The 17005-nt window shown below is 41.6% G+C and overlaps 1 protein-coding gene across 2 annotated transcripts in view; it reads left to right on the forward strand.

Moving 5' to 3' along the window:
- si:ch73-22o12.1 (nectin-2) overlaps positions 1-16652 on the forward strand; it is an 84327-nt gene extending 67675 nt beyond the window's left edge. Inside the window, exons 8-12 of one of the 2 annotated variants that reach the window (XM_005455514.3) lie at positions 13374-13506; positions 13678-13744; positions 13881-13958; positions 15120-15369; positions 15472-16652. In XM_005455514.3, the coding sequence (XP_005455571.1) occupies positions 13374-13506; positions 13678-13744; positions 13881-13958; positions 15120-15338 (497 nt within the window). In that variant the 3' untranslated portion in view covers positions 15339-15369; positions 15472-16652. Of the gene's footprint in view, positions 1-13373; positions 13507-13677; positions 13745-13880; positions 13959-15119 lie in introns of both variants that reach the window. The other variant, XM_005455513.3, reaches the window with a different exon arrangement.
- Positions 16653-17005: the final 353 nt, after the last annotated feature.

Genomic DNA, 17005 nt, shown 5'->3' on the forward strand with positions numbered 1-17005 from the left:
ACTATTGATTACCCCCACGCGTGCTCAAACAGTGAACATAAATTCTGCTGATGTGAAACACACAAACACGCGGATCAACAGACACCCCCACAGAGAAGGGGAGGGGGGGAGCAGGAGCGTCTTAACAGGCGACATTCTGCGATGGGGGAGTTTTATACGCGCATGAATATTCAGACAAAAGAGCATTTCCAGTAACTAACCTGTGCCTGCAACCATTCTGGATTTGGAACGATGAGCTCAGCATCATAGTCTTCTGTGCGTTCACTGTGTGGCAGATGAGAATGTAGATTTATTCATTACTGATGCTGCGAGGGTTTTTTTTAAATAGTGGCTACTTGGTGTAATGTTGTTTGATGTATGTAGAGCCGTTTGTATCTTTCATCCATGACATGTGAGGGTTAAAGCGTGTCTGTAATGTGAATATTTTGATCTCTGCTCATGCATTAGAGAGTGCATCAATTTGGATGTTGGCTGTTGGCACTTGTCTTTTTTTTTTTTCCCCTCATACAGAGCTTTGACACGTGTGCCTCCCAGCATGCTTGCCTACGTTTATTTGTATTTGCATGTTAAAAGATGCAGGGCAGTGAATTACAGCTGTGCTGCTGTGCGACTTCCTATTGACTGAGCTCTAAACACTAGACACAGTGATGATGACCTTTGAGGATTCTCCCAGCAGTGGCAGAAATCAAAGGAGGTACACATTTCTGGTTTCCAGTCACAGTTTATTTTCACAGATTTACACAGAAGCTCAGACTTTCTTGGAAGTGCATGGATGCACTGAGCGAGTGTGTGTGCGTGCGCGTAGGCTTCGTGCCAGAATATTTGTTGCGTCCTTTTTACCATGCATAAATCAATAGCACTCTATGCCAAACAGCCAATCAACCACATTTAAACACTAATGAAACCATTCTTTATTGCCAAATTGAACTGTGAATGTTTTCTTCTCCACCTTCCATCTCTTCTGTGTTCTATTGTTTCTGTGTCCACTGGCTCCCAGTGGCAATGCATAACTGAATGGCAAAGTGGGAAACGTCTTTCTTAATGAGCATTTGAATTCAGGTTCGTCGAGAGCGCAGTTTTTGTGTGTCTCGACACCTCGCATTGTTGTGGTTTCTCTCCAGGGGCACTGGATGAAGAGGAAAGTGAATGAATGTGGAGAGCACGCAGAACCATTATGGCTCTGTGTGTCATTAATCAGTAGCTGATGAGAGGCCGTTTGAGGGAGAGATGGAGCCTATTACTGCTATGGCACTCTCAGGACTGTGCGCGTGGCTCTTTTAGGCTGCCTATTTTGCGGTCAACAATACACCAGGTACAAACACGGTAAACAACACTCGAAAGGAAATCATTATTCCAGCCCAAAAGAAAAAAAAAATACAACAAATTCTGCAAAGGGATCATTACTTTTCTATGTTATCAAGCTGAAAAGAGGAGAACGTTTGGAACTTTACTTGTTCCACGCATATTTTTTTTTCCCTCCTCGTTTTCCTTTCCCTCCTACACGTCCTCAGCATCTGCTTCTCCACCCTCCAGATTGAATCTTCTATTCTCTCAGAGCTCTGTGTTTTTTCCTATATGTTCTACACTCTATTCCCTCCTTCTCCATCTCTGTCTCTTCTTCTCTGAGCGTTGTTTCCTTTCTGGTAGTCTGTGTGAGGAACTTGGTAGGAGGGCGACATGAAGCGCACTCGCTTGTGAGTCAGCGAGAGTTGAGAGAATTGAACGAACTGACTCTCCCAATACTTTAGAGAGAGATGGAGGGAAGGGAGCAGTAGCCAAGTCCTCGACGTTACATTCCCCCTTGTTATATGTTCCACTTTTGCACAGCGGGCTGCTGAATGGATTGCAGTACACAGAGGCTATTACAGTGAAGCATCCTGGCTGTAGGGGAGAAATCTAAGAGGATAGTTTGAGGTTTTATGTGTGGCTGAGTGGGGTGGGTAATGAGGTGAGAGTCCCTTCTAGCCAGAGGTTAGCAGTGGTTACGAGGGCAGGTAAACATACCAGCTGCTTCTGACTGCCTGGCCTCAAGGCCACGGTGACACTGGTGGAGGAAGCGAGAGTGGGGTTGGGAGGGTGGAGAGCAGAAAAAGCAGGCCAGGAAGATGGATGGGAAGCCTAAAGGCATCGTGAGGCAAACTAGGTGGCTGGATATTCTCAGATTGCAACATTTACTGTAAGTTACAGTATATTCTCAGGCTTGATGGGTTCCCTTCCAGGCGTCTGTTTCCATCACAGCTGTTGCTTATGTCCCTTTCTCTTTGTAATATATAATATTATGTAATGCAAGAGGTAGTTAATATCCTGGTTGCGGTCGCATTCAGGAAACACACATTTTTGTGTGTCACATTTAATAAAAATGCAGGAAACCTGCAGCTGTTTATTTAGAGCTCTCGATTGTCTCACTTTCAGGAATATTTGGACTTTTTTTTTTTTGTCAGATATGTTTATTTGCTTCCTTGCTGCAAATTAAACATCAGGATCAAACAGATTTCAAGAATCCGTGCCAAGCATGGAGCTGCAGGGACAGGATGTGATGTGCTTAGCTTAGCGTAGAAAGGGGAGAATTAACTTGAACAGTCCTCCTACTAGAAAAACCGGTAGGACATATAACATGCTCAAGCTGTGCCAGTCGCTACAAATGTTAGTTTGTTTTGATTTTTCATGCCACGCTGAAGCATTTCTCAAAGTCTCATCATCAGGTATTGAACAGAAGTGTCGGTCAGTATGTGTAGGCGACTGTGTTTATTAGTTAACGAAGAATAAATGTAAATGAGCCACAGCCTTCCAGACTAATTTGCATCTGTTGTCCCTGGTTTTTAAATTAAAATTGGATGTCTTGTTTTAATGGTATTTGTTTTCTTAGTTATCTTTTTAAAGTGGCCATACAGGTGTGTGTACACCACCCCTTTATTGCTCAAATATGTTGTCACAGTGTTGCCACTGGACGAGGGTAAAGATTGGCCTCAGTTACATAAACTCACCACTGTTGTGGTCTCATTGGCAGATATGTATGTGGATGTATACGAGTAGTTGCTTTACCCTCTTCATCTGGTGCCCCTGATCGCTCATTAAAGTGGCAGGTATCACTATGGTTTACTACCCCCCCCCCCCCCCCAAAAAAAGCCCTGACTGTTTCTAAAAGTACTTTTGTAGCATTTTTCTTTTGTGCCACCTAGCGCTGTTCATAGTAATTAGTAAGTCTTCAGAGGTGTAATCAGATTCTTTTTTTAACCTTCAGACGGAGATGATTTCATGCCTCCTCCGGTCTTTATGCTAATCGCTACCCAGCTCTACAAGTAACACGCAGACATGACAGTGGTATTGATCTCCTCATCTTAACATCAGCCAGAAAGCAAAAACTGATTAAACCGTTCCTTTAAAGTGAATATCAGAAGGCCAGTTTAGTGATTATGGTCACTTGTGTTCCTTTTTGTTGTATAAATGTATCTTTTTCCTCTTCTGATGTGATGCAGAATGTAAATTCTGAGATGCAATCTGAGTTACAGCAGATATCATGATATCATTATAATTGCGTTGCAAAACTTCTAATGAAAGTGCAAGCGCTAAAACTAATGGTATGTTAAATATCCAACATGTAGAATTTTAATAGGGCCACTTTGTTTTTGAGACAGTAGTGTAATGTATCATAATTGCTTTAATGTGTTGGATTTTTGAGAGTGCTAAAATCTACAAAATTATGTGCTCCCATCGACGTAATGGCAAACTGACCTGTGCTTTCAGAGCACTTGTTACTCTTCTGTTAAGTATCTGCTTGCTGTTTCCAGCTCTACCTTTTACCTCCCACCTTTTCTGTGTGTATATGTGTATGAGCGAGCGAGAGAGAGAGAGAGAGCGCGAGCGTGTGTGTGCAGGAGAAACGGTGTGTTTGTAGTACAACATATCATTCATGTTCTGAGTGGACAGCAACATTTGGCTAATGCAGCCCCGCTTTCTCTGCTGGCTGGAGTCGACCACCTCGGTGCCAGCGCAAAGTGGACTGTAAATATTGACGGGGAGATGGCAAGAGGAGAGCGGCGACCTTGTCAGGAAGAGAAGCAAGGAAGGAGAGGCAGAGGGAATGATTGAGGCACGGGAAGAAAGCGAGGGGGGTGGAGAGAGAGGGAGCGACAGAAAGAAGAGATGGAGATGCCTTCTCCCAAGGCAACCGAGTGTGCTTTGATGCACTGTGGCAGGGAACACACTGTGTCCCCAGAGAGGGAGAGCAGCATCTCTCTCACACACAAAACACACACACACACACACCATGCAGAGTTATCACATTAACCACGACACAGCTTTTTAAAATGTCAAAACGCACAGGCACACTTGGAAGACGCTTACACATACACACAAACGCAACATGGACACTTAATGTACGTCAGTGACGTGAATTTAATCCTCAGACAGTCTAAATGCGCAAGGTTGAGCTCTGGGAATCACGGTAGATTAGAAATGACCAGCATTACTGATTTGCCCAATCCAAAAACCCCTGGCAACAGCATCGCAGACACGCACGCACGCACAGACACGCACACACATAAAATTCAGTCAGCATTTCCTTCAGTCAAATCAGTAAAGTCTGTCCTCCCTGAGCCATTCGGCTGGTTGTGTTGTCCGAACAAGCACAATCAATTTGATGTGATTTGTTTTGTGTTGAAATGAGTTGTAATGGCATCATGAGTGCAGTGAATAGCAAATGACAGTGATGGTGATTGTGGTGGTGGGTGTAGTAGGTCTTCAACTGCTGGGAAATTCATGTCAGAGGTAGCTGCAACACTCAACACTGTAGCACTTGCGTTGATTGTGAATAATTTAAGTGCGTGTGCGCAGGTCTAAGTGGGTGTGCGCGTTTGTGTGTGTGTGTTCAGGCCTGCAGCTCATGTATGTGCCCTTTTAGCATAGCCACTAGCTGTACTTTATTCTCCACCTTTGTTGTTTCACCTCTTTGCCTCATTCTGCTCCTGCCCCTCCTCCTCCTCTTCTTGTCTTCATCTCCCTCCATTCTGCAGTTATCTGTGCACCTGATCGTTAGGTTACTGTATTACCAAGTGTATACACAGATCAGGCTGAATGAATGCCCGATAGATGGATAGGGTGTGTTTTTTACCAAGTTACCCCAGAATCTAAAGGGTAGGATTTCACTTTTCTCTTAGTGAGCAATGAGATTACATGCACTGTTCTTTATCTTAATCTCTTTCAGAGGCCATCCATTCATTCCGTCCTAATCTCATCTCCAGGCTCTCTGCTCTGACCGTGGTAGCCTTGTGTTTTTCTATGCCTGCTGGGACTATAGCCCTGTGTCTCATCTGAGTTCAAAAGGGTCGAATTTCAGCCGATACCCGTTTGTCTCATTACGCTGAAACTTTGCATTAAGGGCAAGCTTTTTCCTGAAACTTAAGTTTCCACTGACATCTTAAAAACAACAAAGGCGAACTCGCAGAAAAGAGAATTCTAAATCAAATGTTTTCTCCTTCAAAGGCATTAATGGTGGCGCGGTGATCAAACGCTGAGAATTTATATAGTTAAATAGACATTTTTCACTTTGCTAAAAAAGCATGCTGCTGTTTGACTTGAAATATTGGAGAGGGTAAAAGCAGGGGGAAGATGATGCACAGTGAAAATTCACAAGCGGGACAATCCCGCAGCATTACTGCCACATGGCCAAGGCTACGTCAAGCTGAGCCAACAGGCAGCCTCGGGCTTTGGATATTTTGGTCAACTGTCCCTTTTTTGTTTCTTGTTTTTAAAGGCAAGCCAGCCCATTAGGAATGAATCTGATCATTAGCTACACTAGGATTGTTTTTTTTGTAGTGACAAATCTGTTAAGCCAAGACCAACCGTATTTTTATCTGAATCTTTTCTTCAGTGGATATGAAGGATTTCAAGGTTGGTTAGCAGGCATTCAGTGAAGTAAAACTTGTGTAGGTGTGTGTTTGGTGTGCCTGTGTTGCACCGATTCGCTGAACAGGTCAGGGAGGGTAATAAAAACAGGCTTATCTCTACTCGTTAGGCACAGGAGATAAGAGATGCAGAGGGAGACGCTGCAGATTTGTGCTGTCGTAATATAGGGCCAGACGAGCGAATCCCAAATTGCGCCGCCAATGGAGCAGGATGACAGGAAAGGGGGGATGATGGGAGTGAAGGATGGATGGAAGGAGAGGAGGCATAGATAAATGCAACAAAAGCCCAGCCTGTGTGGGGAAGTGGAGGATAGGCCAGCATGTTAACCTTAATCCCTTCAGGGAGAGGCGTAAACACACAGGAAGAGAGAACAAGGGATTGAGTGGAAAAGAGAGGGATGTGAGATCTTTGTCTTCCTGCTCTCCCCTTTATCCCCTCTGTGTGTGATCAGCCAGTTGCAGGCAGCAGCCGGGAAATCCCTCTGTACTTATCTGAAGCCAGCCTCTTAATCACAGCCCTCATCTCACTTGGCTCTTCCTGCTCCCTCTTTCTCTTTTCCTTTTTATTTCCCTCTCCTCACCTTCTCACTGTCATTCTCCCAATACTCCACTTTTTGGACTGCGCCATCTCTCCTTGACTCATCTCTCACTGAATCCTCTTTTGCTGACTACTCGCTCCACATTTCGGCTTTCCAGACAGTGACTCACTTGGACTAAGTTTTTAAGGAGAGCTGATCTGCCTCCCGAATTTTTTGGTCGCACACACTCCAAAGCATTTTGAAACGGAAATAAGAAAAGAACAAAGGTGGAACTGAAAAAAAATCAAATCTAGCCACTAGCTGCAGAGCTGCAGCTGGGATTCATCCATGCATCCTAAAGCTCAAGAGATTCTGGTGGTATTTTCAACTTGCTGAAGTAGGTCTGCAGTAATTTCAGGCAGCTCCAGCGAACCATCCAGCCACATCTCCTCTTCCGTCACTCCTACTCCTCCCCCTCCTCCCGTGTGCCCAGTGGGAGAGTGGTGGTCTATGGTTGAGTGGCTGGCCAGGCAGGCATGTGTGAGCAATGGAGGGCTCACATATAGGAAAGGGATAGATGTCTATACGACTGGATGGTCCCTGAATTGATCCGCTCACAGGAATGGAGCTGACCTTTAACTGAGTTTGCACTGTGGACCATCATCTCCTTCAACAAAACAAACAAAAAAAACACACCACATGGTGTGTTGGATGAGCTCTTCTCTGCCTCGGGGCTGCTCTCCACTCAAATTAATTTGATCATATTTTGTGCGCGCTGGGTTTTTGTGTCTAATTTTATTTTAAAATATGTATGTTGATGTGTTTTTGTGTACGTGTGTGATGTTTGTTTGGAAAGAAAAGCGAGGGGGGTCCCAAAGGGCACATGGCAGACCAGCGTCTCACTGTAAATACATCATCCTGAGTGACAAGAATGCAACACAGGATGTCAACTGTTTCTTAAAACAATGCCTCGTGTCGGTACATTTTTTGTGTGCATGGGCGTGCGCCTTATTTGTGTGGGTAATAGCTTGTCTGGTTGGATGTCCTTGGCGAAGAACTGCACAGATTTAAACAGGGCCAGCAGAAGTACAGTGTATATGTGCACACACACACTCTCTCGCTGTCTCTGTCTGCAATATTTCATTAGCGCAAGACATGGCTGGTGTCCAGGGCCGACACAGAGGGCACGCTCTCAAGTCAACTCATTCACACACAAACACTGCACCTCAATCCTTACAATTGGCCTTTTCCTGCAGCTTTTTCGCCTCCATCTAAGGTTATCTGAAAGGAAGGAACAGGCTCCTACCTGAAACCTGCTGAGTAAAAATGGCATTGGTGGGATAATGACGCCTGTGAGATACGGCAAAGCAGAAAGAGGCGGCTCTATAGAGGTTTGAAGGAAGGGGGAAAAAAATATCCCAGGAGCCAAAAATGTAGAGGGAGGTGTGACAAAAAACAGATACGGCAGTGGAATGAGGAAAGACTAACACAAAATACTGGGAAGATGAGGCAGGTTTCAGGTTTTAAATGAAAGAGTCTGTGCTTTGGTGTTACAGAGACACAGCACCACCATGTGGCAGTTTGTATGCACTGCATCGAGGTGATTTTATGCGATTAGCTGAGATGTTTCCTGCAAAGATGTCAGCTGCAGCAGCTGAACCCTGGTAAGACCTGAATGCCTGCCAGTATGCCACCTCCAGTCCCCATCTGTGTTGTCTGAGATTTCATCAAGGCTCCCTCGTCTTTTTATTGTTCTGCGCAAATCATTTTCCCTTTCCCATTAAATGAGAAATATTCCCACTGACTTTGAAAGTGTCACAGTAAAATGTTCCCCTTCTCCTTTGTTCAGCCCTCATAAAATAAAAAAAATTGAAGTAATTATTTAGCATTGTTAATTTTACTGGTATAAAATCTGTTATATGGCTGAGCTAAAGCAGAAGTATGTTTTACAAGCTTGGGACACTTTTAAGATTCAGAGTATTGCATGAATAATTAGGTTTAATTTCCCACAGCCTGCCCTAAATTGTCTCTCCAGCAATAGTAGCTCATTGTTCTTTTCTCCTTATTACAGAAGAACCCTTGTTTTGTGTGAATTTGAGTAATAAATACAAAAATTGAAATGTATATTTCTTTTCAGTGCATTTTAAGGTACAGGGATGAATAGACTTCTTAATGCTTGTAGGGAATGAAACCATGTGTGAGCACCGTGGCAGTTTGTGTCCCCTCCAGAAGGAGAACAACTACTTTAGATGCATTGAGGGCACCACATGTTGGTTTTGCTCCCAAGATGTGAGGAGTAGGAGTCTTTGCTCCAGAAGTAATTACAAACAATAGAAAACTTTGTACCCAGCAGAATAAATCCAAACAACATAATTAACTGATTTTATTTATTATTTCTTTAGAACCCGTTCGTTTCATCTTTAAAGGGCTTCCTGCACTTACTGATTGCTGTGCTTTCGATACTGCAGGTCCAGCGCTCATATTTAATTTGACACTGTAACGTATGCTATCTGTTTAAAAAAGAAAAACACAGCAAAAGCAGGACTGCAAACTGTGTCGATGGCACGCTGATTTATTTCTTTTAATAAATGACAGCCTTTATTAAATGTTCACCACAATTAAAGAGTATTAAGAGGGAGGAAACCCAAAGAACGTGTGGGGTCAGTGATTTTTAAGATGATGAGCTCAGCTGTGTAATGAATAACAGGACGAGACATGATTATCAGGTCACATTTGTACGCGTGAAAGAATGGGGAATTATTTGAGGAGGTATTCAAAGTAGACTATTGTTAGAAGTGAATCGTAATTAGAGGGCTAACAACGTTCAATCATGACCCTTCCAATTATTAAGACCAGAGTTTGTTCTCATCAAATGAGCTTCAGATCCTCTTTGCCCTTTACCACCTCCTCATTAGCATAATCCCCTGGGAATGCGAGGGATAATGAGCTGGGCTGCACCTTCAGTAAACACGCACTGCGTGTGCGCACTTCGTGCTTCATGCTCAGCGTGGTCATGGTTCATTAGAGGAACCGCTGCACGACTCTGCTGGTTCGACTTAATCAACCATGTGACTCGACACTCTAATCAAGACCCCGTCTGTACTTTACAGTGTTACACCTAGACACAGACACACACGCGTCTCTAAACTCTTCTTCACTGATTAGTCTCTCCGTCTTTTTTTTTTAATTATAAAGCAACTCTTAGTGATCGTGTTGACAATGTGAAATAACTTCATTTATCTTACTTACAGCCTTGTAGTACACGAGTTCTAATTAATGTTAATGTTGTTAAGTCAGTTGTTCCCAAACTGAGAGGTGGGACTCGTTGAAAACAAATAGGAGGAGAAATATTGGAGTGGGGGGAGCGCACAGATCATTGCACAAAAATATTTCTCCTGGCTTTTTTTTTTTTTTTAAGTTTATTTATTTGTCAGGGACCATGAACAAAAACATTAATCTCAGAGGAGAAGGGATGTATTGTACCAGATTTAGCTACCAGCTAATTTCCATCTGCAAGTCTCTAAGTCTCCAGGCAGGTAGACACGATGCTAAATCTGAAATACAAATCATATCCAAGGTACTAGATACAAATAGCGTGATATGATAGAGCATCCGCACGCAGCTCAACAACCCCCTGGCCCTACTCCAATCCCACAAACACACATCATAAAACACTCACACATATATCCAACACCCAGACTAACCCATCAGTGTACATGCATATTATAACAATCAGGCTGCTATAGAGGTTTTAAAAACGCTTCATCTAATCAATGTTGACTCATTGACGTTTGTTCTCAGTCTTGAATAAATTACAGGGTCACTGACTTTACTATTCCCCCAGCTCTTAGCTGCTTCCCATAGCTGATGCCTTCTTATCACATCTATTTATTGGCTCTGAGCAGCTGCAAGATAGCAAGTAAGAACACCAGGAGGTTACCAATCCCAGAAACAGAACAACACCAGTTTAATGATAATTGCTGGTTTTTCTTTTTTCTGTTTGAAATGAAAGAGAACAAGTCATTCAGTCTAAAACACCCCTTAACCTCCATGTTTCCATATTTGGACGCATGCTCCTGCGGTAGGCGATAACCTCTTAAATTAGTCTAGAAGCTTAAATAAGAGTTTTATGATAGTTCAGGTTTGGGAAGGTTTAGATCTTTTTTTCTTTGCTCCCATCATGATTTCTATGGCTGCTCATGTGCTTTGTTACTTTAGCATAAACACATGTTGTGCTGAGACAATTGTTTTAATATTTCAGAACATTTTGAAAAATAAAAGTCAACTGTGGGTCATTAAAAACATCTTTCTTGTTGTAGTTGTAGTAATAGCAGTCTCAAAATAAAATATGAGCGCTACAGGTGCTGAGTGGTTGATTTTTAATTTTTTTTCTGTGAGATTGTGCGCCCTCAAAGTATGAGAAGAGCAAGACCAATTAATCTGTTTTTGCTGTGCACTGAAATTTGAGTGAGAGATCAAAAGAAGCATTTGAGGAGAGGGATCAGACTTTCAGCTTTTATTCTCTGATATTTACATCTAGAAATGCTAAATAGCACATTTTGCATCAAATCACCCAGTTTTTCAAATGATCCTAAGTATTGGAACAGAATGTTGTTATCTAAACTAATCTCAAAAATACTCGACATTTGGTTGTAGTTCTTCTGCTCACAACAACTGCATCAAGCCTACAACCCACAGATATTGGTTATGCCTTTCAAGGGGATCTTTCAGTAGTGCAGTAGTTGTCTGTCTTGCAGTGTTTCACCTTTTATTCTTGTCTTCAGGGTGTGAGATATGTATTCAGTTGGTTTTAAGATCTGGTGATTGCCTGGTCCAGTCTTAAACCTTTAATTTGTTAGCCCTAATGAAGTCTTGAGCTGAGGTGGCAGCGTGTTTTGGATCACTGTCGTGCTGCAAAATATAGTTTCTCCTGATTCATTTGGATGCATTTCTCTGTAAACTACCAGACAAAATGACAAATGTAAACTTCTACATTTATTCTGCTGCTACCATCATCAATACAAATGACTGAGCCTCTTCCGGAGGCTGTCGCATTTAATGATGGTGGAAAAAGACCCCAGATGGAGACTCGTGAATATGCAGGGTTTTTATGAATCCAACTCTTTATTGAAGGCAATCTGAATCCAAACGGAAACTCGGGAACATAAGGAAAACACTGCAAACTAGGGAACTACAGAAATCACAATGCTAGGCTACGGGGAACTGTTGGAAAACAAGGACCAGAGAAAAAAAAGGTAAAAGAAACAGGTGACATGACAAAAGGCTACAGAGAGGAATGGGTTATAAACACACACGAGGGCGCTAAACACAGATGGCAAAGGCTACCAAAATAAAATGAGGAAATAGCTAAATAGGTGAACAGCAGGCAAAATATGGGCAACAGTAAGGAAGCAGGGAGGAACATAAACTCGGTATCAACTGTAACAAAAGCACAATTAAAATAAACTGGGAGCACCAACCACTTCTAAACTGAAAACAAATAAAGAAATGACAAAACTCAACATGTTGGGTAAACGGTCATAATAGAAGCGAGCCCATGGTACAACTTCCACCATGCTTCTCAGACGAGCCTGTATGTATGAGCAGATCCCTTCATTCTCCATACTTTGACCTTTCCATCGCTTTGGTAGAGGTTAATCTTTGTCTCATCGGTCCATAGAAGCTTTGTTGCAGAATTATTGTGACTCATCTCTGTACCTTCTTTATAAATTCCAGTCTTGCTTTCAGCTTTCTTTAATCTTGATGAGTGGTTTGCATTGCTGTTCTCAGAGTCTCCTTCACACAGTAGACTGTGATATTTCCATCCCTGCTCGGTGGAGGTCATTCACAATGTTATGGACTGAGTGGAGTGTTTTTCTGCCATTAGTTGTTGTTTTTCCTTGAATTACCAGTTTTCTCAGCTCCAGAATGTCCAACTTGACTGGCTTTACTGTTCCAGTACTTTTTTTGTGAGGTGGTGGGGTGCATTTTTTTTTTTTTTTTTTTGCGTTTGTGCTATGTTAAGCTATCAAGTTGCTTTCAGTGACTTAATATTTATTCAAAAATAATGGAGTGGTAATCTAACACAAAGCTAAAGATTTACTCCTCGTTTTTCTCTTGTAAAATTCTCTCCATTTTTACCTGTTTTGTTCTGTTTACAAGTTATTTAAAGGGGCAGTGAGCCTGCATATCACACCTATCTATATTATTTTGGACAGTCTGGAAAATATCAGCGATAAAAATGTCTGCCTTCCCTTGAATATAATGGAAATAAATGGCACTTACCTTGCAGTACTCAAATTTGAAAAACTCAGCTGCCATGTCTCTTCACAAATCATGACCTGCAGTTTCATGCAGGAACTATTTTTATTGGATCAAACCCCTTTAACCTCATCACAGTGCAGAATAAAACACTTGTCTAGTCATTAGGAGAGGTTCGTGTTCATCACAGCGTGACAAGATGTAAACATTGATGCTGTCTGCCCCTCTACAACTGGGCTGTAATGCTAGTTTGCTGCACACTTCTTTTGATCGGGGGGTGTAGACTAGAGGTAGAAAATAGTTCGTGCATAAAAAAGACCACAAAAAGATTCTTTAAGTAAATCCTGCCGATTTCTGGAAAGAGACACTGCTACTGAATTTCACTAGGAGCAATTTGTGGACCCCATAACAAAGTGGTTTTATTTTATTTTTATTTATTTTTTTAAGAGTACAAAGGTTTTTGGTTTTTGGGGGGGTTTACACACAAGTGGGCAATTAGCAAAAATAAAAAGATGCTAGATGGATAAATAGGAATATAGTCTACTGGGAAAAATGTGTAAATTTGATTTGGGGGTGAACTCTCAATCTCTGGTTCAACTGTTAGAAGGCGGCATTATTGAAAGAAAGAGGGCGTTCATGCCATCTGTAGTCTGGTCTAATTGTATTTGACATATTAATAATATTTTTCCAGAGACCCGTCTTCCAGAGAGGGGGCCTACTACAGGGATCATCATTGGAGCCATCATAGGGGTCATTATACTCATAGCCATCATTGGAACTGTCATTGCCCTGTACCGCAAACGCAAAGCCAAAGTACTTGGAGAGTAAGTATCTGTGTGAGTGACTGAGTTTCACTTCAGTTCACTGTTGCTGATTTAAATGAGTGTTTGCTCTTTTTTTGTTATTTGCAAATGATTCTATTAGATGGAATGCCATGCAGCGTGTCTCATGCTTTTGTGAGTCATTAAATGTGCGAACTGTGTATTTTTGTGCAGCCGTCCACCAAAGCACAAGCCCCCTCCCCCCAAGAAGACATTTAATTCCACCAACTCTGCTAGCATGGTGAGTCGCTAATTGAGAAGTCCTTGGAAGGACAAAAGTATCACTATCCTCACATCTGTCAGGTCACTCAGCACATATCACAACTAACAGTTTTGTTCTCGTGCCGTATAATGATTGTTTAATTGTGTGTCGACAGCTGCTGAACTCAAGCAATGCCCCAGTGGTCCAAAACGACAGCTACCGGTACTCCACCCAGACTCCAGAGCCAGTCACGGTAAGGATGCATGCTGAGTAGAGATGTGGACATGGCACTTAAATGCATATTTTTCGAGATCCTATCAAAACCGAATCCCATCAAACTCCTCTTTTTTCCAGCATCTGTTTTTGTTTTGTTTTGGGGTTTTTTTATCAAATGTTCAGGGCCATTTTAGATAATTGGCTACATAAATCCCAGTTTGATCTCCGGAGCAGTAAAACAAACACGTACATTCTTTAACACGGTTGCAGTAAAACCACTGCATTTGAAAAGCAGATGATAAACAGCCTGAGATGTCCCAAGAAAAATATGTGCAATGTATTTGGCGTACTCAGTCACTGCATGCGCATTAAACTTTACAACAGTTAAACAACAATAGGATTGCAATTATTGCACTTTGAAATAGTACAAACATGATTTTATTCTGCAGATTAACTGCATTATTATAGCTCAGCCTTCCACACAGTCGATTAAACAAGCGGTAAAATCATCAACGGATACAAAAATTATATAAATATTAATAAATCAATAATTATTTTATTTTAAAAATATCATTTATTGTCATTTCACAAAATTAGTACATTTATTTTTGGTATTTCAAATATATTTTGGTTATTTTGCCCTTTTGTAAAACAGTTATCTGGCACAAGATTCAATTTAAATTCTTGTGCAGCTCCGATAATTAATCTGTAATAGTTGACAGAGCTGTGCATGAACAGCCAGTTTAATTAGCTGATTTTATTTCTGTTTAAATATTCTGACTTCCTGGGCTCCCCACCCCACCCTTCCTACCCCTGCTTTGTTCTTGCTTCCTTGTGTGCCACCCTAAAATTCCTGGAAATGCCCCTGATACTTGTGATAAGCTTTTGGTCCCCAGTTATTATTAACTAGAAGACTAAAGGTGAACCGTTTGCTATGCTGGTTGAGTGCCATAAAAACCTGTTCTTATTGTCGTTGCTGGTGATGGTCTGTTTGAAATGAATGCATTTTACTAAAAAGTATTGATTTTCTGAAAGAAAACTTATTGCTGATACTATCTGAATCTAACTTCATGTTTCATCTTTTTTAGAAGGTGGTGATAGAAACCACTTCCTATTTCACTAAAACAAATGAATAATTGGTAAAAAATTTTGTAATTCCTAATTGTATGATATGCTTACCTTTCCTTGTTGTTGGCAGGACCTGGATAACTACCAAGATGAGGATGGCGATCATGACATTGGTGGTTCAGACAACAGAATGCATTACGTGTCCGGTGCCCCCTCTGGCTGGGATGATCCAGGGAATAATGAGGTCCCTCCTCCTTACCTGCACGTAGACGTTGACTACCAGGACTACCACCCCGTCCCCAATATCAGCCGTGGTGAAAGCTTCGTGTCGCCTGCCATGATTGTGTGAGGGCTGTCGAAAGCCACAGAAAGATGCTGATGTGTGTAAATATGAGAGTATGCGAATGATTGAATGAATGAATTCATATTTCTGTAGGTACGTGGGAATGTGAACATTTGATGCTTTAATTCTGAATTTTCAGGTTACAGGTAGTCTTTATTGGGAAGCAATCACGTCCAGCCTCATGTTGCTGGTTGAAAAACGTCCATCAACTTGAGCCAGCAAGACACATACTGTGTGCACAGCTGTAGAGCACAGCTGCAGGAATGTAATGAGATTTTTATTCTTAAACTGTAGATAAAACAAACACTGTTATTGTTGATGTTTTTTTTTTCATATTCAGCTTATGAACACTGTTAGATGAAAGAAGCATGGAGCAGATGTTGACACTGAATCTGTTTGCATTGCTGTCATACATATTTTACTGAGGCGGCTTGGTTAGAAGAAGCACAGTATGTGGGTTTTTACGCGATACCTCTGTTTAGTCTTGTCTCATGTTGTTGGTTTCAGTCTCAATAAAACAGGCGCCCCGCGGAGAAGCAATTAGCAGCAGTTAATCAGGTGGTGCTTAGAAGAGACCAGCAGACCGTGACGACATTAGGTTTTAAACAGCAGTCAGCGGGGTTTACTGCTGCTGCAACACTTTATATTTTGATTTAAATATTTTCTTTTTACAGACTTATTACTTTTCTTTCCTTTATTTGTGCATCTGGATTTTGCCTTTCTTTTGCAGATGTAATGTCGTTCATCTCCATTGGAAGCAAACAGAGTGATCCTTCCTTTTCTTTCTTTTTTTTTTAAGTGGATCCATCCGTCCATATTTAAAGCCATAGTTTTTCTAAGCACTGCAGTGCACAGGTGCAATATGAGGGGTATTTCTTACTAAAAGATAAAGACCAAAAAGGCGTTTTGTAGCTATTTTTATTAGTTATAGCATCATAATTTAAACTAGCATGCTGAATTTGGTTGAGGTCAAATCTGGATTATGTCTATGAAATATGAAGTAGTTCTCTCTAGTGGAGGATTAAATTATGGAGTTCAAAAAGAGGTTTGCACAGAGCCTGTTTGTATTCTCGTATCGCCGTCCATTATCAGGCTCAAGGGTTAAAAAGGTCAGTTGTGCTTAGTCAGAAGATGTCTCTTTGTGTTGGTGCCAACCAGGGGTTTATTTTATTTAACCGACTTTTGTGAAAGTACTTTCTGAAATAACGTTGGCTTAAATCTGTTTTACTCCTTTTTGTATTGTATTATCGCGGTCACTGTGACTGTTTTTCCACTGAATAAAGATGTAAACTGTGATCTTATTAAAAACCATAAATTTGACTTTGTGCTGTTGGTCTTCATTGCAAACAATTCATTCTATTGCCCTCAGTTGTTATTCCTCCATTTCGCCAGATGGGAGCAGTGTGGACTGAAAATCCCTGAGTGTTTAGCACAGCAGAGGGAGTCTTGATTACCACCTGCTAATGTGTAATGCAAATAATACAAATATTGTACTGGGGAGTGCTTCAACTTTGATTGAATACTGTCATTTTGTAGCATTTGAGTGAATGATGGGTGGAGTGTGGGGCAAACTGAAGCTGCAATACCAGCAGATTTCCATTTAAGGACTGCAGCAAGCTCTAGCTCACCTGATACGGTGGTAGGCACGCTCTGTGCTTTCCCCCCTCTTGTCT

The sequence above is a fragment of the Oreochromis niloticus genome, linkage group LG11 (assembly GCF_001858045.2).
Source record: "Oreochromis niloticus isolate F11D_XX linkage group LG11, O_niloticus_UMD_NMBU, whole genome shotgun sequence".
Classification (NCBI taxonomy): domain Eukaryota; kingdom Metazoa; phylum Chordata; class Actinopteri; order Cichliformes; family Cichlidae; genus Oreochromis; species Oreochromis niloticus.